The following is a 22088-nucleotide window of genomic DNA, read 5'->3' as shown; positions in this document are numbered from 1 at the left end:
ATTTCCACTAAGAGTCTCTTAAAATTTTACACTCCAAACTTTTTGCAAATCTCACACTCAATTATGAGCATGCATCCTAAATATTATAATGCCTTCACAACTTCAACTTTAATGCTAGTAGTATCAAAAGAGCAATCAGTTTGGTAGTTGGTTTTATCCCCAAGTACTCTATATCCATTCCACAGAAAGATAAAAGCAGTTTGACATTCTCTCTCATTTGATGAAACTCAAATAATTGTACACCCGACCCCAGCTGCCTCACTGCCTTCCTTTCCCACTTTTCTCTGTCTCGGTCTCTCTCTTCCCACACCTTCCCCCCCCCCTCACACACTCACACACACACACACACACACACACACACATTCTCTTTCTCTTTCTCTTTCTCTCTCTCTCTCTCTCATATAGAAAATCTCAAGGAGGTCTCTTGCCCAACCATATAATATTTTTCAATGGCCACTTTTCCCTGCTGCTGTTGGGAGTCTCCAAACTCTATAATAACAAAGGGCACTGAGATGGGCCTAGCCATGAGGGAAATTCATCCCCAAAGAGGGCATTTGAAACACAGATCAGCTTAAATTTTGTGCCTCTCCTTAGCTTCATGCTGTTGGTGATAAGCAGGGCACCGGCAGGGAGGCCACATTCCTGCCCTGCAGACGTCAGGGCAGCTACCCTCAGAGTCAGCAAGGAAAACGCCCAGCTTCATCTTCCACCTCTTGCTGCTCTGGGATCCTAAAGTGTTTATTTCTTCTGCTGTAGAGGCTGCCATGTAGACAAAAGTTCTTCATCACTGGTGAATTATAACTTCAGTCACCTACACAATCACACACCCACATGCCAGACCCTGTGCCACTCAGGGGTCTTGCTGAGTTCTCCTTCCCTCCCCTCTCGGTATATACACCTCTCGAATTCTCACTTGTTCCTTGACCCTGAAAACATTCCCAGCACCCACCACCATCACTACTAACACCACCTATGCCTCACAAACAAGAACTTGTTGGAGCCATAAACAATTTCAATCAGAAAACCAGACCTTCAAACTGTCCCAACTCTCTCCTCTGGATTAATCTCCAGATAACGCTATGTCCCTCTCCTCTAATGCCAGAATTAAGAACCAAAGGTGGATTATTACTCTCCACCTGTACAAATATTGAATGAGAGTTGTCACTAGCAGTGTCCCCGTAGGAGTGGGATTGCGTCAGCTCTCATAAGAACATCATTCTCTCAGGGAAAAGAGCAATAACACGAGGACAGCTGCTTCGACCCTCACCCCTTTGACATCCCTCACTCTATCTCCACTCGCTTCAGGCTCAACTAGGCCTCCATTATCTTTTGTGCCACACCACAAACTTCTTGTGGCAGGGAGGCCGATATGCAGACCTGCCTGAGAGTTAAGTATTAACTAGCACTGAACCTTGAGAGAGAACCCCACCTAACAGCTTGAGCAATTATGCTGCGTGGTTACCCAGAATCAAGGATTCTCCGGGGACAAAACTTGGTTCCAAGCATCCAGGGGCGGACCCGAAATAGACTCGTTTGCCAAGCCCAGGAGTCACTAACTCCCAGTCCCTGACGTAGAGGTAAGCTTGAGAAGAAGCCCCAAGATCCTCGCTGCTCACCGCACTCTAATAAGTTTGAGGGCCAGGAATCCAAACAGCCATCTGCACAGCCCTTGGAAATGCACACCTACCTCCTCCAGAACCCACGATGGGGTGTGGCTTGCCTCCAAAGAAAGGGTACCATCCTCTTCTGAGAAGGATGTGGAGCTCTTTTCAGGTTCGGTATCTTTAGGTTGGATCCCATGTAAGTGCGGCCCGTCGCTGCCATAGCCAGAGGAGGAGGGCAAAATGCTCACAGTCATGCCTCCAATGGACAAATCGCTGTGAGAAGTAGGCAGTCTGGGACCCTGGGGGGGCACTCGACCCACGTGGGCAGGCTCCGTGCGACTATGGCCACTCGACTGGTCCAGTTGTGATGAAGGGACAGAACACTCTGCAATCCAGGAACCCGTTTCAGGGGCACTTAAAATACTCTGGGTTCCTCCCCCCACACTCCAGCCCTCTGAATCTTGATTTCCTGTGTCGGTGGGGCAGTCTGTCCTGGGGAAAGCGCTGCTCTCATATCCAGGTTGAGTATCTGCTTTCTCCACTGCAGTCTCTCCTTGCAAAGGCAGCAGCACAGCCCGGCTACTGCAGGATGCTGTCCTCGGAAATTCCACCAGTTGGCTCACTGACTTCTCACAGTTCCTTTCTGCTGGGTTATCAAGCAGGTGAGCGATGACAGTCATCCCCTCTTCCAGGGAATCCCAGACCCCTCCAGCAACTGAAGACTCATTCCCTAGCAAAAGGTGGGCAGTCTGGATCTCGCCCTGGAATCTCCCCTTCACCTGCACAACCATTCCCTGATCTCCAACCTGTGAGTTGGAAGCCGAGTCCCCAGGAACGAAAATGTCTTGGGGGGGATGCTCTATACCTCCCACTCCTTCTTCCTTTCGGAGACTCACTGTTAACTTCATTGGGGCTTCAGTCTCTTCAATGACTCCAGCTCCTTCTACGGGTTCTTCCTCAGGAGATATCTCTGGAGTAGGGGTTTTCTTCCCCCTCCACTTCCTTTTGAACCGAACTCTTTTCTTAGGAGATATAGGAGCCTTCTCAGGAACAGCTACTGAATCTTTCGGCTCTTTAACACAGCCCAGTGAATTTCCCATCGCTTTCCTCTCCTAATCTCAGCAAAAACGCAGCTAAGCTGGTCCTGGGAACCCAGAGAAATCCCAACCTTGGCTTCATCGGATTAGATGCACATTTAAAAACATGCACTCTGCCGGCAAACCCTCCAATTCTTTCACCCTCCCTCCCCGCCTCTGTCTCTTCCAGCCACTGCTGATTCAGACAGCCATCTTACAGGCTCAGAGCTGCAACAAGACAAATTCAAAGCATCTCACTGCAGTTCAGAAATCACTTGACCTAAAAGCAGACAGAGACCGGATTGGCTGCAGCTCCCTCTCTCCAAATATGAGGTAATTGGAGCACTGCCCTCAGAAACACAAACAGAAAGCAAAAAGGAGCTAGAAACCAAGGGATGGGAGAAATTAGGGAGGGGGAGGAGGAGAGGGAGATTTTAAGAGTAGAGAGAAAAGGGAGGGGGAAAGAAGAGGCCATGGTAGAAGGTAACATAAAGGAAAGAGGAGGAAAAGGAGGAGAAAGAGGGAAAAAGCAAATCAGTGCTGCTGGTACCAACTAGGAAGGGATGAGCCAAGAAGAACCACGGCTGGGATGCTGCAGTTATGGCCCCCAGACTTAAAAGGAAATAGATTTCAATTGTTGCAGCAAGAAGTCCATAAAAAAATAACAAGCAAGACAGATATATTTCCTATTTTTTCAGTTGGCAATAAAATTATTTTAATCAAATTATAACCTAAGAGACCAGAGCCTAATCCTCACAGTTAAGAAACAGGCTTTAAAAATCTAGCCTCTTACAGCATTAAATTAGAGGGGTGGGGGAGGGAGGGAGAGGGAGGTAGAGAGAGAGAAAGAGATCTGTTAAATCTGCTGACCAATGACACACAAAGAAAGCCAGAAATTAGTCCTGAGTACAGTATATAGACACTCGGTAAAAAAGACAACACTTCTAAATACAACAGAGAAGCAGCATCTCTGCCGAACAATATGTGACAATAGTAATTGCTGCTGCTGCCAGCTAACATTTTTTTAGCATTTATGTGCCAAGCTAAGCTATGGATTATCTCATTTAATTCTCATAGTAACCATAAAAGGTCAAAACTATTATTTAACATGTGGCAGGTAAAGAAAGGGAGGCTTAAAAAAGTTGATTAGTTTGCCCAAGGCTACAAAGCTGGTAAGTGGCAAAGCCAGAACATGAATTCCTGTTTTTTAAAACTTTTAATTCCAACCTCATGTCACGCTATCTTCTAACTCTAGCAGGGATGGGAAGTCTGTACTCAGTTAAGTAAAGAAGGAAGATTCCCCACTGTTCTGAACTGATAACTAGACTTATAAGGACCAAGGGCTCAAACAAAGAGATAACACTTGCTATTTGGAGTAAGAGAAGAAGTTGCACAATGAGGCCCAGATGATCTATACTTAAATTGCAACAAGGCAGAAGTCTAAAGTACAGGTCTAAGAAGTTGAATTCAAAAGTTATGTCAATGGGATTTGCCTACTCCGAGTTTTTAGTATAGTGTCTGACAGATGAGATATCACTAAAAATCAAAGGGCTCTGAATAGAATGGAAGGAAAGAAGTTATATAAGTTTCTTGCCAGTTGCAGCTGTTTAGTCTACACCAAAAGGATCCAGACCACACAGCAGAGAGAAATAACCTACCTGGCTCTCTGTCAGCCCTAAAGATTTGTATTAGTACAGTCCTGACCATCTCTCCTGGAAATCTGAAAAATGCCCTCTACAAAAGGAAAGTATTAAGAAGCCCTAAAGCAACAGCTCCTACACATACATTTCTGAGACCCAACTGGTTCCCCGTCTGCTTCACAACTGCAGTGGGTATTTCTTCCCCAAGCCTTTTCCTAAGGCTGACTGCAAAGCTGTAGCACCATCTTATGGCCACAGCCAGAAACAAGACAAGGAGAATAGCACGGGACAGAAACTTAATGACTACAGGAAATCATTTAAATAGCAAAAAAATCTGGCATTCTAATATAATTCTTTAGGCTGGCACCAGGTCTTCATTCCTCCAATAAAGAGAACTGGAACTCTGGAAATTTTCAGATGCATGCCCTAAGGCGTAAGCTTGGATTTTACTCATGAAATACTAGCAAACCAAATTCCTGAAAGTGATCACGTCAGGGCCAAGAGAGACAGCTGTTTTATATGACTGCTGCTACTGGAGGGTTTTTCTGAGAAGGCTGACAGAACTGAGCATATTTACTTCTGGGAGCATTTTCTTTTTAAACTTCTGCATATGTTGGCCAAATCAAGCCTTTATTTCCTTCTGCTCCAAAGGAAAATTGGCCTAGGAAATGAGCAGAGATTTTAGTAGGGTAGACAGACCTAGGCTCAAATTTCCAGCTCTGCTAACTTAGTAGCTAAGTAGCTTAACTTGCTAGGTGATTCAGTTTCTTTACCTGTAAAATACTGATACCTCCTACTTAATGGGGTTGTAAAAACAGTCAATGAGATAATGTCCATAAAGTGCTTGGCTCAGTGACTGGTCTACAGTAAATCTCTTTTCTTCCTATGTGTTATTGGAGCTAAATGGTTTGAGATACTCTGCCACCGCTACCACCACCAGGGTCCAAAGTTTGGGTGCTTGTTTTCCTTTGCAGGCGCTCTTCTTTTACTATTCAAGTAAGTTAACTCTGACCCCAGGACTTTCCCCTGGGCCTTTTTCTCATTTAGCCTGAGTTCTTAACAGGGGACCTGCTGCCTACTGGGAAAGCACTTTTAGGGCCTTCCCATTCTTAAAGTCTCCTCATTTGGCTTTTTCTCATTAACTGTTTACTCTCCATAGGTCTTCCATAGAGACAGCCAGAATGAAGGAGCTCATTCATTTATTCATTCATTCTTCAACTGTGAATGGTGTCTCATCTATATGCCAAGCACTAAGTACCATAAAGTACACAAAAATGTGAACTCTAGTCTACCCAGCTAAGATTACTCCTAACCTGAACTTCCTGAAGTGTTTAAATTTCTGAGTGCTAGACATATACTGTATTAGTAAACATTTGAGAGTTGGAAAACTAATTTTGTCAGATTCTGACTTTCAAGAACTTATCTTTTAGAAAAACTGTAAGTCCTAACATGTTCCTTTAAATAGGCTTGGACGAAATTAAGCAACAAGAAATCCTATTATTAGTATCTGGATGTGTAATCCAAAAAGTCAGTTAATCTCTGTGTTTCAGTTTGCTCATCTGAACAAGGGGACAGAAAAATAGATTTTACAGTCTATTTCTCTGGTCTTCCTACCCCACAGCTTTGAAACCATATTCATAAATTATCCATTCATTTAACTAATATTTAGCAAGTGTCTATTCAATGCCAAGCAAAGAACAAAACACAAGAGACAAAATCCCTGCCATTATTAAGCTTGTATCCTAGTGCAGGGATCCAGACCACAAATAAACATATCAAAGAGTAGTAGGTATTATCCCACACAACAATGTAAGTCATATAGTGCTTCTGAGAGCCATTTGGCAAAATAAAGGAATGTGTACAACCCAGCAATTCCAGTCCAGGTATCTATCCAAAAAATCCTCTTTCCTATATGCATACGGACACGTGTACACAAATGTTCGCTGCAGTAATGAATGCCTTCTTCTTACAATTAAATAATAGACGGCAAATAATAGCTCTGTTGCACAGCTGCAGGGGGCTGCACTCACATTATAGTCTACATATTCAGATGAATATATTAGGTCCTCCTTAATCAACATGAATAAATCTCAAAAACAAAGGTTAGTTTAAAAAAGATAACAGGATATGTAGAAGATACTCTTTGTGTCAAACATAAAAACATACGAACAGCAGCACATATTGTTTATGATTATCTCCTCTGTCATAAAGGTACAAAAGCATATATGGGAATGAAACACATTAACTTCAGGATAGCATTTACCAGGGGCATAGAGGGAGCAAGAAAGTTGGCTGTATCTGAAATGCTTTATTTCTTTAAAGAAAAAGAGGAAAACAATCTGAAGCAAACGTAACAAAAATAGAAACATCTGTTTTATTTTTAAAGTGACCACACACATGAAGATCTGTTGTATACTTTTTTGAGTACCTGAAATTTTCATAACTATAAAAAAGAATCCCTACTATTTAGCATATATATAGATATATATTTAATATGTGTTAAAACATTCTGGAAATCATAAACCTCTTTCTAAAATACTAGAAAACCACAGTGATACATAACTAGCAAGATACATATCACACCCTATCTGAAGCAAGACAAGGAGGCTAAAGGCTCTATTTAATCCTTTATCAGCCAACCAAAAGCTTTGCAGGCAGGGACCCTTTCCCCACACTCCTAAACATGTAGCTAGTCATATAGGCAAAGAAAGGAAATCAGTAGGAAAAGCATCTGAGAAAATACTTTGGCAGCAAAACTTCCCTCAATGAGGAGACAAAACAGGCATTCAGCTAAGCTGAAATAGCAAACAGAGAAAAGCAAGTAGCCAATATGCATCCAGAAGACAGTCTGAGCCAAAGCTGTTTATATCTTTCAACAAAACTGGTAACAGGGCAGAAAAACAGTGGGCTAGGAAATTATAAGATCCATCAATAATTATAACAAGTTGCTATGAATTACTGAGCACATACTGTATTCCATCTCCCTGTCCCATACCTCCCTAATTCCTAAAACCTCTATCAAGTTGTGTATGTCTCTTCTCACCCCCTTGAATTATATAGTCAAACTGCATTGAGTCTGTGTCTAGTTCAATTCTGTATCTCCCACAGACTCTGCCCAAGACCTTGCTTATAGCTGGTCCTCAGTAAATGTTTGTGCAATTCAGTTAAAGAATACATTTTTCTATAAACAAAAATCACAAGGAAATACCATTTTGTCCTGTGCTGGCTATTATCTAAACGGCAGACAACAAATGTTGGAGAGGATGTGGAAGAACCCACATACATTGCTGGTGGGGGTATAAAATGTTATGACTACTTAGGAAGACAGTTTGGCAGTTTCTTAAAAAGATATACAAAAACATACCATACAACCTAGTAATTCTACTCCTGTGTACATATACAAAAGAAATGAAAAGACCAGTACTCATATATTCACATCGACACTATAATAGCAAAAAAAAAAAAAGAAAACAATCCCAATGTTTATCAACTGCTGAATAGACAAAACATATGGTATGTTCGTACAACAGGATACCATTCAGCAATAAAAAGAAACGAAGTACTGATACATGCTATGACATGGATGAACCTCAAAAACTTTATGGCAAGAAGCCAGACAACAAAAGCCCATGTATTATATGATTCCGTTCAGACGAAATGTCCAGAACAGGCAAATCCATAGGGAGATAGAAAACAAGTGGTTACTTGAGGTTGGGGATGGGAATGGAGAATTGCAAATGAGCAATTGGGATTTTATTGCAATGATGAAAATGTTCTAAAACTGGATTATAGTGTCTGTTGTACAACTCAAAAACCACTGAATAATACAAGGAAAATGGGTTAATTTCATGATATGCAAATTACACCTCAATGAAGTTGTTTTTTTAAAGTATGTATTTTCCTAAAATAAACAAATAATAGAATGATAACCAGAAAAGTTTTTAAAACCTTAGCTAACTATAGAGAAAGGAAAGAAATAGGATGGAGGAAGTATAGGTGGAAGCTAGACTTCTTTGAGTATAACTTGCACACATTTTTTAAAATTTCCCTTTGGAACAATGTAAATATATAATGTATAAAATATAATCTACATAATATAAAATGAAATTGAAAGGGAGTAAAGCAATCCCTAAAAATTGAGAGCAAATAAAAACAAATGAACCTAATAGTGTATTGAATTAATGGCTTAACAACACAGAAATTATTTCACATAACTTTAAATTACATTTATTTGTATGTCCTTAGAAAATAAACACTAAGGACAAAAAGAAATCACATACTTCTTAGTATTCATATTGTTAATAACACTGATATTGTTATTTTGATTCCAATGTATTACATGTATTATACATGATTTTACAGACATATGTGTATGTGTGTATGAAAAAGTGAATAAGTAATATGTTACTGTTGTGAGGATCAAGATTTTCAGCCTAAGAAAAAAAAGGACTATGGGAAATGAACACACAATGTAAATACACACACATACACACACAATATGCCTTACTATTAAAAATGTACAGCTGAAACTTATTGGATTTTGTTAACCAATGTCACTATAAAAAATAAATTAATTTTTAAAACAATGTTAAAGAAAAAAGGATACAAATATAAAGTCAAAGAAGTTAATAAAGCTCTGTAATTCTAAATTTGATTAGAAATATCTGTATTAATTCATGATTTTTTTGAAAGAGAAAAATACAAATAGTGGTTAGCTCTGTCTACAGAATAAGCTAGAAATAATGATCAACCAGTAGCACTCAGGCTGTCAATAAAGAATTAGAATTCCGTGAAGAAATTACTAATTCTAGGCATAGGACAGGAAATAAAAAGAGTCTGGAACATCTCATCACACACAAAAAAAAATTATCAAAGACTATGAGGATCATACCAAAGGACTCAGAGTCAACCTGAAAAGGCTCTTATTGGCCAAAAATGAAGCTATATATAAATAATTTCTGAAATTGATTGAATGTCCAGATTTTTCTTAAATTGATCAGTGTCCAGAGTTTCCCCAATTATCTCATTTTAGAAAAATGGTTGGTCTGAATCAGAATCCAAACAAGGTCCACATATTGCACACATACAAGTACACACACACACACACACACAAATATGAAGTATTAGGAAGCATTATAGCTGATGTGATTGAAACACATTTAAGTCTGTTAAAAAATCCATGAGTCATAGTGATAATAAGGGGGAAAAAATCAGCAAAGAAACTGTCATTAGTTACCTTTGGAGAATCTTAAGGAACCAACTAATTATTCTGAAAACTGGTAAATAGAGGTAAAGACAGTGCATTTATCTTTTTTATCTTGCCTTTCTTGCAGGAGCTTTCTCTCCAGGTATTGTGAAGTTCTTGATACAAGTACTCTAGCTAAACTATGAAGAAAGAATTACAGAATTTGAGTATCACCATTTTGCCAACTAAGGAAATAATAGAATAGCAATGATGATCAATAGCTACTAAAACTATTAGATGAGAGCTAACAAGGAATGTAGAATGGATGAACCAGGCTGATAACACCTGACCGCATTAATCAATCTTAACATCATGAAAAGAGAGACAGCAGACATTATGTGCCTCTTGATATACAGCAATGAAAGTATACAGCACAGCATTGCCATCCTTGCCCTGCCCCACCCTAATGAACCTGAATACGATTGAGCCTCAGGTCTAGAACTAAACTATCAGTTTATAGGCAATACAATAGAAGGACGGAGGACGCTGTGAGAAAACATGCCAGAGATGCCACGGGCATTTTTATAAACCTTACAGGATAAAAGATTTGGTTACTTCAACAAATTGCAGAGGGAGTAAAGGGGGTAAAAGGAGTGTGGTGGAGATTTAATATAATATGTGGACCTTGTTTTGGATTCTGATTCAAATCAACCATTTTAAAAAATGAGATAACTGGAGAGATCTGAACACTAATCAGATATTCGATGATTTTTAAGAAATTATTAATTGTATGGTCAAAATATTATGGCTTGCTTGAAAAAAGGGTATCTTTCAGAAATACACCTTGAAATACTTACAGATAAAAGTATATAAAGCCTAGGATTTCTTTCAAATTAACCTACTGGGGTTTGGGGAGTGGATCAGGATATAGAAGAAATAATATTGGCTATGACTTAATAATTATTGAGCTAGATGACTGGTAGCTCTTCATATTATTTTCTCTACTTTTATAAATGAAATTTTTCATAACATCACAAATTTTTAAAGAAAGAAAACATTTTCCTAATGGAGCTCTTCAGGATGGAAACAGACCAATTTCCCCCATCTCCTCAGTCCCAGAAATGTTTTAATTAATCAGTTCAGTTCTTGTTCCTTAGGCCTAGAGTTTTCTTGCTAAAGAGGTTCAGTTGTAGTTAGGGTAAACAGAGATAGCAGACAGATTCCTCTTATCTCATACCTATAAGACTAACATTGGGCATTCACAGTGAGGGCAGGTTTGTGGCAAAAATACGGTTTCTCTGAAGAAACAAAAACCCTCCTCTGTTTATAAGAGTTCTAGGTGGGTAACTCTAGTCTCCTACGAATGGTCAACAAAGTTTCTGTTCCAACCCTGGGAAGGAAAACCTTGCCAAATTCATGTTCCTGGTTATCCCTATATCCAAAGCATGTCTGAGGCCATCCCGTGGTTCCAAAAAATACATGTTACCTCCACTCTTCCTAAGCCTAGCCATGCTGCCAACTGCCAGCACTGGCTCCAAACCAGAGCCTCAAGAAATAAGCCCTAAACTCTAAGAATTTTCTCTAGTCCTTAGGAATTCTGGTACAGCGCTCTTCTGCTTTCAACCAGCAGGTGGCGCTGACTCCCCAACTAGGATATGACAGTGGCCTCAGTACCTGGAGTCAGCAGCGCCTTGAGATGTTTCTTACCTTAGCCTTCTTTCCCCACCTGCCCAGCTTTCTTACAGCAATTGAGTATGGGAAAGCTGTCTGAGAAATAGCTTTTTTAGTTTGGCTAAAGTGATTCAAGATTGTCTTTTTATACAAACAGGGCTATACTTACTTGAAAAGCTTTGCCTTCTTACAAGGCCATGTGACCATGTAAACACTACTAAGATGCCACTGTTCTTGGTTGTGATGAATGCTACAAGGTTGCACTTACAAGCACATATACAAACCCAGCTACTAAGGTGCTTGCTATGGACTAAATGTTTGTATCCCCTCAAAATTCATATGTTGAAGCCCTAACCCCTAAAGTGATGGAATTTGGAGGAAGGGTCTCTGGGAGGTAATCAGGTTTATATGAGGTCATGATAATGGAGTGCCTATAATGAGATTAATGGCCTTATAAAGAGACGAAGAGACATGAGATCTCTTTCTCTGCATGCACGCACCAAGGAAAGGTCTTATGAGGATATAACCAGGAAAAGGGCTCTCACTAAGAACCCAACCATGCTGGCATCCTGATCTCAGATTTCTAACCTCCAGAACTATGAGAAATAAAGTCTTTTAAGCCTCTCAGTCTATGGTATTTCATTATAGAAGCCCAAACTGACAAAGAGAGTGCTACAATTAACCAGGCTTATTTTAAGAGCATTAAAGATGAAGGAAAGTCTACATCAAAGCAGGATTATAAATCTTCACTCCACCCTCCTGAAGCATCAAAACCAACCTCTCTTCCCACCCCTCATACTCTGAGTCCCTAAAGAGTTAGTTTTGACTCAGCTGAGCCAACTTCTAATAACCAGACTGCCAATGACGGGGCCAAGCAAAACAAGTGAAAAATCCCATTTCATCATGAAAATGATTAGGAAGTTCTGGGTTTAGGCTGCAACAGCTTTGTCTCCAGGCCAATCCTTATCTTCCTTTCCAACTCCCACTCTTACCCTTGTTCACTGCCAAATACAGAGAAGAAAAGCTCAGTGTGCCTGTGGAAGGCAGTAAAACTTCAAGTTCTTTCTAGGCCATGTCCAAACCAAGCAACAGGGATCCTAAGCTTCACAGACCCTACCTGGAAGTGCAAAATAATGGTCCAGATCAGGCCCAGGGTCAGCTTCGGGTTGCCATCTGTGATGTCATCATTGCGAATATTCACTAGTTTCACCTGAAAAACAAACAAAAGCTGGTCTCAGAGTGCTGTGGCTTTGATTTCATTTTTATAGATTTTCATCATTTATATGCAATTAAATTGATTTTTTTCTGAGTTTTAACACATGTATAGATTCATGTAACTACCACTGCAGTTGGGATAGTAGAACAGTTCCATCGCCCCAAAACGGTGACCTCGTGCTACCCCTTTGCAGTCAAACCTTGCACCCACCAACTCCCAGCAACCACTGATCTATTCCCAGTTTTGCTTTTCCCAGAATGTCATATAAATGGAATCTTTTGATACTGGCATCCCCCCTCCACACCCCCCCCACTCAGCACAATGCCTTTGAGATCCCTGTCCAAGCTGGTGCATGTCTCAACAGTTTGCTCCTTTAAGTAATGGGTAGTCTTCCACTGTATTGACACTACACTGTGTTTACCCATGTGCCCACTGAAGGACATTGTTTCTTGAGGCAATTATGAATAAAACTCATATTCTTGCACAGGTTTTTGTGTGAGCATATGTTTTCATTTCTCTAAGGTAAATTCCTAGGAATAAGATTGCTGGGTCATATGGTATATGTTTAGCTGTATGAGAAACTGCCAAACTATCTTTCAGCGTGACTGTACCATTTTGCATTTCCAGCAAGCAACCTTGCAAACACATGGCATTATGAGTTGCTTTTTTATTACGTCATCATAGCCCTTTTGGCTTTTTTGCTTTTTTAAGGTAAAGGGGTAGGGCTGGGGAAAATGCCTCTTCTCCCTCATCAATCTTTGGCCTGTTCTGGTCTCCATTTTCCCTCCATTTCCATCCACTTTGTCGCAGATATCCCCACCTGCCTATGACTCACTCCCATAGCACCTGCTTTACTCCTAAAATCTCAAGCCAACAACACAATGTGCACAGACACACAGGCCCTCCCCTCTCTAGAATGATCAACTCTTCCAGTGTGCTAGAAACTAAGGAGTTTCCTGGGACATGGGACTTCCAGTACTGAAACCAAGAGTGGCCCAGGGAAGCCCAGCCTACTTCCACCTCAACCCCTGTGAGCTTTTCAACTCCTGTCACACCCTCAGGGAGCTCCCGTTCAATTATGGCAAACTGTCTTTAAGCTGCCCTGCCCTCCCTTTATGTCTTTAATTGAACTGAAATCTGCATGTCTCTAAGAACTCTAGTTTAGACATCAAACAGAAGCCTCACTTCTTCCTTACACTAAGGGTGACCAGTACCATGGACTGAACTGAACATCTGTGTCCCTCCAAAAGGCACATGTTAAATCCTAACACCAATCTAATGATATCTGGAGGCGGGGCCTTTTGGGGTGACTAGGTTATGAGGTGGAGATCTCAGGATGAGATAAATGCCCTTATAAAAGTGACCCGTTAGCCCTTCCATCATGTGAGGACACAGCTAAACAGCCATCTCTGAACCAGGACCTCACTAGATACTGAATCTGCCTTGATCTTAGGCTTCCCAGCCTCCAGAATAGTGAGAAATCTCTGTTGTTTATAACTTACCCAGTCTATGGAATTTTTGTTACAGCAGCCTGAATGACTTAAGACACCTGGGAAAGTTCTTTCCTTTTCTGTGTCTCAGTCACTTTCTGGGGGTGGGAGATGCTGCCCTTCCAGTTTCAGAATGAAGTGTTTGTAATCACTAATCAGTAACAACCCACAGCTGATTAGCTGGCAGTATCGTGGTCCATATTCCTCAGCGCCCCTCCTTCAGCTTTCTCTAATTCTGAAGGCCATCTCCCTGGGCCAATCCACTTTCCACCCTCTGCTAGCCCTTCCTTGATGTCTTCAGCATCTAACTCCTATTCTTCTTTCCTACCTCGTCTTCTGCCATCTTTATTGGCAATTTTCGCACCCATCTGAATGACCCAAATATCACCCTGTCTGCACAATCCATCTGCCCTCTCAATTCTGATGACTTTCATTTTTATTCTGCTTTGACTGCCTCCACAGCTACAACTTGGACCTTACCTTACCTTTACCAAAAACTGTTCTAAAATGCTCTCTGCCCTTCTCTGAGTCTCCTGTGCTCACCTGCCCACATTTTCATTCTATCATAGTAACCAATCAACTGTTCTCTACTTACCTTCCACATTAAGACCCCTTCTGGTTTCCTCTGACTCCATACATAGACATTTCAGTGCTGCTTTTTCCAGCACCCTAAACACTTCAGCCAACAACAGTTCTACTACTTTTCATTTATCAATTTATTTCAACAAATATTTATGACGTGTCGATTATGGACCAGTCATTATGACAAGTGATGAAGATAAAAATGTTAAGTAAGATCATGTTATCCTGTCCTCATAGAGCCTATAGTGCATTGCAGCAAACAGAGAAGCAAAAATAAATATTATACTAGAAGTAAACTGCTGTGGGAGCACACAGAAAGAGAATTTCCCAAGTTAATGAGAATTGCTGATAAGAGTGACCAAAAACAAACTCCAAAAATATGCATACCATTTAATGTCATCTTGACCCATGTTGTTGCCTAGCAACTATAACTATCTCGAATCTTTCCTATACAGCTCTCTCTAAGCAGATGAAATGTCTGACTCCTTCACTTGTCTTTCTCTCTACCACAAACTATCTTTATCCCTCCTTCTTTCCTTTTTTCCTTCTTGTATCTCAGAATAGTGGAAATTTCTTTCACCCACCTCCTCCCCACCCTCATCCCTATCCCAGCCTTAAACCTTTGCAATGACTAACCTGTCCCCCATTTCTATAATTTTGCCATTTTGGAAATGTTACATAAATTGAAAAAAATATAGTATGTAGTTTTTGGAGGTTGGCTTTTTTTTTTTTTTTACTCAGCATTAATTTCCAAGTTGTTTTGTCTATCAATAGTACACTCATTTTTATTATTGAGTTGTGTTTTATAGTTTGAATGTACTTTAGTTTGTTGAACCATTTACCCACTGAAGAATGATTGGACTGTTTTCAGTTTAGAGCTATTATGAATAAAGCTACTATGAAAAATCATGTAGAGGTTTTTATATGAACCTATTTTCATTTCTCTGACATGTGCCTAAGAGTGCAATTGCTGGGTTATTTAGTAATTGAATGTTTAGTTTTATACAAAACTGACAAGTAGTTTTCCAGAGTGGCTGTATGATTTAACATTCCCACAAGCAATATATTTGTGATCTAGTTATTCTGCATGTTTGTCAATACTTGGTGCTGTCACTATTTTTTTATTTTATATTAGTTTCAGGTGTACGGCATAGTGGTTAGGCATTTATATAATTTACGAAGTGAAAAGAGGCATTTTTATTTTCTTTCTCAAAGAGAACCACACTGGCTGTGCTCTGAATCTCATCACTCAATCCCTGGACCTGGTCGCATCAATCAGGAAGCAATGGGAGGAAGGTCGGTCCATAGAAAACAGCATGGAGAGTGGAAGAAGCATTAAACTACATGTCAGGAGACCTGAGTTAAAGTCCCAGCTTTGCTCTAACTTGTGTAATTTGGGGCAGGTCATTTCACCTATCTAGTTTCCTTAGCTATAAAATGAAAAAACTGGACTAGTAGATCTCTAAGGTATCTCTAGGTCTCTCAATTCTCCTCACTCTCATTTTCAGCCTTCTTCTTCACTGGCTTCTGCTATGTCTAAAAATGTGTTGCTGTCTTCCTTTCATCTAGAGAGGAGAAACTTATTTTTTCCTTTCCTATATCCAGATCCAATATACTCTAAACACTTTTCTTCTCTATTACAACTGCTCTCTTAAGTCGCCAATGCTTAACGGCTAAGAGCTTCTCCTCAGACCTCATGTGACACCACTCCCTCATCTAATTTTCATGATAACGTGATAACATGGCACTCCGGTTTTTCCTTTTCCTGGGTGCTATACCTTTTTCCTACCTTCTTTGCTGGTTTACCTTTCATCTTCCTTTTGACCTTCATCTAAGATGGGTCCATACAGTTCAAACCTTAGCATCAAGCTCTTCTGTTAGGTACTCCCTTCTCAGGTAGGCCACAAGCCCAAGGAAGGACCACCAAATGATTTGTCCAGCCATAAAACAATTGCTTGCTAGGCAAGTAAGACTCAGAACTGGGTCAGTCAGATTTAGCAATTACCAAGAGCTTACTAGGGGCACTGAGAACAACCTTAAATAGGGACCCAACACCAATAGTTCCCGGCAGAATGGGGAATGCATGGACACACTCACCTGTCGCTGCTTTAGGAAGTCCAGGGCAATCTGCACATTCTGCAGCCTATGAAAACGCATCCTGCCCTTCTCCCGGGGCTGCAAAAAGCAAAAAAGAAGGAATGTTCATTTTAGCTACAGCAATTTACCCAGGCAGATCACTTTCCTCCTCATACCAAGGACTAAAAGACCACAAAGAATTCATCGTGGTTGAAGCCAGGCAGGAACTGTGTGTGTTTCACCATGCTCTCTGAGGCCTCCAAAAGGCTTTGTTTATCGACATGATTCCCATGACCATAGCATGTTACGGCCACTACCACTGAATCAGTATCGCAGCTCTACAGGTTCTTCTGTAGTCATATGTGGCAGAACTTGATTCTGGATGTGAGATTAATGGGAACAAAGAATGTGGCTCTATAGCCCCTAAAATTACGTTAAAGTCTACTGTAAGGGAAAGGTGGAAAGGCTTAATTGCATATTGTACAGTAATGAACAGAGTCAACCTTATTGCAAACCTGGCAAAAGATTAAGCTAGAGGTAGATAATTTTAAACTAGGGAGTGCTCAATAAACAAGTGAAAAAATCCAAAACAAGAGGCAAAATCAGGAAGAAACCCATTTTCCAGGAAGATGGGTGTCAATATAAAAAAGCTACCTTTTACCCCAGTATGGATTATCCAGAGCAAACAAAATCTTGATGATATAGGGATGTTCAACATGATAATCCAAAGAAAGGTAGTTTCTGCCAGTCACTCAACCCTGAATGTCATACAAGCCACACTAGAGAAGCCCATCTGCATCCGGTGGTTTTCGTGCCCTGTCTACAGCTCAACTACTATCCATCCAAAAGGGCATGAAGTCATCTGCCCAACGAGTACATGCAGGGATGGTTATCTACCTCTGGAATATTTTCTCCCACTCACTTTCCATCATTGCTTTTATTTTCCTAAGACTGGGGCTAAAGCATCACTCTGACTAGATTATACCCAGTTCATCTGTAAATGCCAAATTGGTACTAATTAAAAGTTGATAAAAATATAAAGCAGCTCTTTTGTGAGTGCCTGCATAGAGGAAACTCTCCCCTAGGCTGAAACGGGAGAAAAGTAACCCAACACATGGAAAAGGTAAGAGTGGAAGGATCTCTCCGGGTGCCCCTCAACACTTCTAGGCATCACTCCCAGATTATGATAATCTACAGATGCTGAGGCCTCTCTGGGCAACAGGATAACTTTTTAAGTTAAAAGTTTAGGAAAAATCTTTTTAGCAAAAACCACTTCTCAGTCATTTCAGCTAAATTACTGTGAATATATATATAAAAAATTACTGTGAATATGGCTTAGAGAATGACAGAGCCTAAGAAACTGAAAATTATCAGGCAATGGGAAAGGCGATCAATGGGGTGGAAAGATGACTAAAATGACATGGAATGCGAATACTGTTTAATACCTGTTTCTGGAGAAAGATCAGGGGCTATAATTTAGGGCCTGCAAGCAGGACATGCCCCTCCATCATACTCTAATCTTTACTCCTATGTACACCAAAAATTAATAACCTTAAGAACATGCACGTTAAGTCTCTGTTCTCTATTGCAACTAGAAATGTTATTGACCAAGGCAGAGTATCTCCATGCAGTGAGTGATTTACAAACAGCAGGCTGTTTTGAAAACAAATGACATGTGTGCGGTGAGAACCTAGGGGCTAGCTAGAGAGGTGGAGAGAGAGTACCAGTTAGTCTAGATGAGCAATTAACTGTCATGCTGTCAAATTTTTCAAAATTCTGCAATTTGGACTCACACAACACAGCAAGGCCACCAGAAAGCTATGGGTCTCCAGGTCACAAAGGGACTTGACACCTCCAAACACCATTATTCTTTTTGAGCCAACCATTCGCAGATAAGCAAAACAATTCCCACTTCAAGATCCTCTAATAGTAGTGAGAGGCACAATTAGTTTTAACCACTTTCTTTGGGACCCAAATTCCCAGGTGGACAGGGAAGAAGGCAATTGGTAACTGAGCTACTGGAGACCTAGAGAACTTCAGACTCTCTGATGGCCCTGCAGTGCCAGCTGGGACGCTGGCATCCCCAGGAGGACCTACTACATCATCATCATCTTCCTCCTCCTGCTCCTCGCTGTTTGTATGGCGCCAGGAGGGCATGCTCACCAGACGGAGGGTCTTCAGCCCTGCTGGCTCCTTTGGCCACCAACCAAGGCAAAGACATGACAGAGTAACAGGAAATTTACAACACAAAAATGAAAAGGAAATGAATGCAAAATTTAAAAATATGAAAATAAATATGAAAATACCCTCCCACCTCCAAACATGCAAAACCAGAGCAGATGGTTTTATTGGACATATTTTATGTTAAAACACATCTTCAATTCTCCAAGGGCCACCTACCCTCTCTGCTTTTATCAATCAACTAAGGGATAAAGAGATAATGTGAACAACTGTGAAAGAGATATTTGAATGGTTTTTGGTGATAAGATAATATCCTATGACAAGCTCTATATACACCTGCAGGTTTTCAAAGATTAGGAAAAGAAATAAGGTTGAAATGGTTTTAACCTGTTTTGCAAGCAATGTCAGCAAAAATGTCGCTTTCCAATATAAAATCACTACAAATTCATCAAATATACCAGCCAAGTTGCATGAAATATCACTTGGTGAGCAGTGAAAAGTAAAGTGCAGCACAGTCAAGTTAAATTTCATTTACTTATGAGATCCATAAATGAGAGCCAGAGAAGAACTACAATTCGCCATGTGCTGCCTGTGCTAATAAAAGCATCTGTCAATTGAGGACATTAAAAATTAGAAAATTAATTCTATTGCAAGGCAAAAAAGATGTGAAACCAAAACAAAGGGCCCAGAGGAGGCCAAGCCCAATCCTAGAAGAAGCTGAATATTACTTAAGGAATAAGGTCTAATGTGCCAAATTCTGTTCTAGAAACACAACAAACAATGACTAAGAATTCACCAAAGGCAGTGAGTGGGCTAAGCTTCCCAGACTACTCAAGCTGTGCACCTCTCTTCAGTTCTCTTTCCTCGCAGATGTTTCCAGTATTCAACCCACACAAAAGTATGTTGTCTGAACTGCTAGAGACAGACAGAAACAGCACAGGATCACCTGCTTCCATTAGGCTCAAATATTATGAAACAATGAGACCGCCAAGAGAGGTTGTTTTGATCTTGCAAACAAATCAAGAACTCTCAATTGACAAGCCAAATCACTAGGGATATGCTCTCAGATATGTAGGTGTTTCCTGCAAGCAATGTTTAATATATTTTGAGAGGAGGCAAGCATAATTAATTGTCCAAGGAGCCCAAATGTACTGCATCCAGGGCTATGCTCAGGTATCAACTTCAGCATTTCTCCAAACCTGTGAGACTCAGTAAATCACAGAAGGAAGAAAGTAAGATGAATTGGAAACAAACAAACAAACAAAAACTCTAAACACCTGGGCTTTCATATGTAAACTTCAGGTCCTTAGTTGAATGCAGAAAATTAAAAAATTCACAATAAATGGAAAAATGGGAGAAGTCTATATAGAAATAGACATTAAAAAATGTTTAAATATGAATCTACTATTCCTGAAATATCACTAACATCTATAGATAAGATAAAGAACAAGTGAGGAGAAAACATGAAGTTGTGAAAGGAATATAATTGATACTTGAATCCATCATATAATGAGAATATATAAGATACATCAATGTATATTAAGATAAAATTACATCATTTGTAAACTCTATGTCACCAACAGGGCCACACCTGTGAGGTCACTCATTAGGATAAGAGAGCAGCTCACCAGTTTGATGCCTGAGAGGACCTCCAGCAGAGAGATCAGGTTATGGCCATCACGCAGATCTTCGTAAAGATCGTTGATGTGCTTGCGGACCTGTGCACGAGAGTAAAACAGAATGCTTTTTATTTGATCCTGAATTATTTTATTATTTACATGAGAATCTCTGGTTCAAAGTAAAACACAAATTAAAAAATTTGAAACTGAAAAACAATGATAAAATTCAGACACTTTCAGGTTGTAGTACAACACGTGAAATGGTAACCCTTACCGGAAGTGCATGTGTTTTTAAAATTGAAGCCAGATCTATTACACATTCTGGCCAACCCTGAACAATATTCTAGAAAGTATGGACAAGAAGATGGAGAATCTTAAGCTTCGGGAAATATCTCAGAAATTACTATGGACCAAAATGTGGTACAATGAGTCCAGAGGAGCTAGAAAAGCCTTCCAGAATGCTAGGAAGGAAACTAAAATGTCAGGTGCCCCATGTTTCATGGGCATACATCTAATTTAATCCTTGTCTTACCAAGTTCTCATAGTGAATTTGAAGGTTATTTTCTTTTGGGGAAAAATAATTTCAATTTTATACCTGAAACTAAAGAAAAACAAATCTCATTTTGGAAAAATGTGTGGTTAAAGTTAAACACTGTGCTAAATACACGTTTTCTCATCTATCCGTCACATCTATAAGGCAGGTTTCATTATTATTCCTATTTACACAAGGAAACAAGGCACAAAGCGGTTAAGAAACCTGTCCAAGGTCACAAGTAGAAAAACTGGTCTCACTTTGGCCTTTTGGAGTCTAGTCTTTGCCATTAACTACTATGCTTTATAATCACCATAATCTCATTTTATTTACGGAATCCAAATAACTGCCCTGTGAGCTTTATTACCCATATTCTATAAGAGAAACTGAGGAAGCTGAGGCTCTGAGATGTTGAGGTCACATAGCTTAGGTAAGTGGCGGTAGGTCTTTTGACTCATTCCAAGCCCAGTGATAGCTTTATTGAGTAATAATTACAACACAGAATCAGAACATTAGTAGAAATTACAAGGAAGGGGATTCATTTCAACACAATTTTCTAGACAATGATAAAAAGGGCTACTTTCAGAAATAGTAAATTTCTAGTCACTGCAAGTTTTTCAAGCAGAGGCTGAGATATTGGGATTTCTACATTTGCAAGGAAAACTAAAATGTAGTCCTTTCCAATTGTAATATTCTACCATTCAAAATGGGAAAGAAATCAGAAAAGATAAAGACTGGAAATATCTGGGAAGACTTCCTGAAAGAGAAAACACTTGAAGGATTATCAAATGTTTTGATAGAAAGAAAATGGGAAAGCCATATAAGACAAGTTACAGAGGTAGAAATATGCAAGGTATGCATGCTTGTATGTGTGTATTACAGAACAAGGTGATGGGTAGATTATCTGATTGGAGAAAATGGTTCATGATGAACTGCATAACAGCTTTCAAATACTAAAATAACATTTCTTCAATTTTCTGTGCTATTCACAATGTACTAACTAAAGACATGATACTCTTTTTAGTTTAATCTGTAATATCTACATTTTTCTCTATCACTTTAAACCTAGACAATGAACAAAATAATATGCCCAGCTCAGACTTGTACCAATTGTTCATTTCTAGGACGTAAATATTCCCACCATGATCAATTTCAAGCTGCTAATATAATATCACAGAATGTGATGTTGGGAAGACATGTACAGTAGCACACCATT

At 39.8% G+C, this 22088-nt stretch overlaps 1 protein-coding gene across 34 annotated transcripts in view; it reads right to left on the bottom strand.

The window, feature by feature from the left end:
* The window catches only part of MACF1 (microtubule actin crosslinking factor 1), a 293808-nt gene that overhangs the window by 155746 nt on the left and 115974 nt on the right, over window positions 1-22088 (bottom strand). For 9 of the 34 annotated variants that reach the window (XM_016157363.2, XM_036232113.1, XM_036232225.1 and 6 more), the window contains exons 3-5: window positions 20350-20439; window positions 16562-16639; window positions 12294-12386 (exon numbers count right to left, since the gene is read on the bottom strand). In XM_016157363.2, coding sequence (XP_016012849.2) covers window positions 12294-12386; window positions 16562-16639; window positions 20350-20439 — 261 coding nt within the window. Of the gene's footprint in view, window positions 1-1687; window positions 2784-12293; window positions 12387-16561; window positions 16640-18637; window positions 18734-20349; window positions 20440-22088 lie in introns of those variants that run through there. The other 25 variants (XM_036232090.1, XM_036232100.1, XM_036232094.1 and 22 more) reach the window with 7 other exon arrangements.

This window comes from Rousettus aegyptiacus, unplaced genomic scaffold (assembly GCF_014176215.1).
Source record: "Rousettus aegyptiacus isolate mRouAeg1 unplaced genomic scaffold, mRouAeg1.p scaffold_m13_p_1, whole genome shotgun sequence".
Lineage (NCBI taxonomy): Eukaryota > Metazoa > Chordata > Mammalia > Chiroptera > Pteropodidae > Rousettus > Rousettus aegyptiacus.
This window is presented reverse-complemented; position numbering and strand designations above follow the sequence as displayed.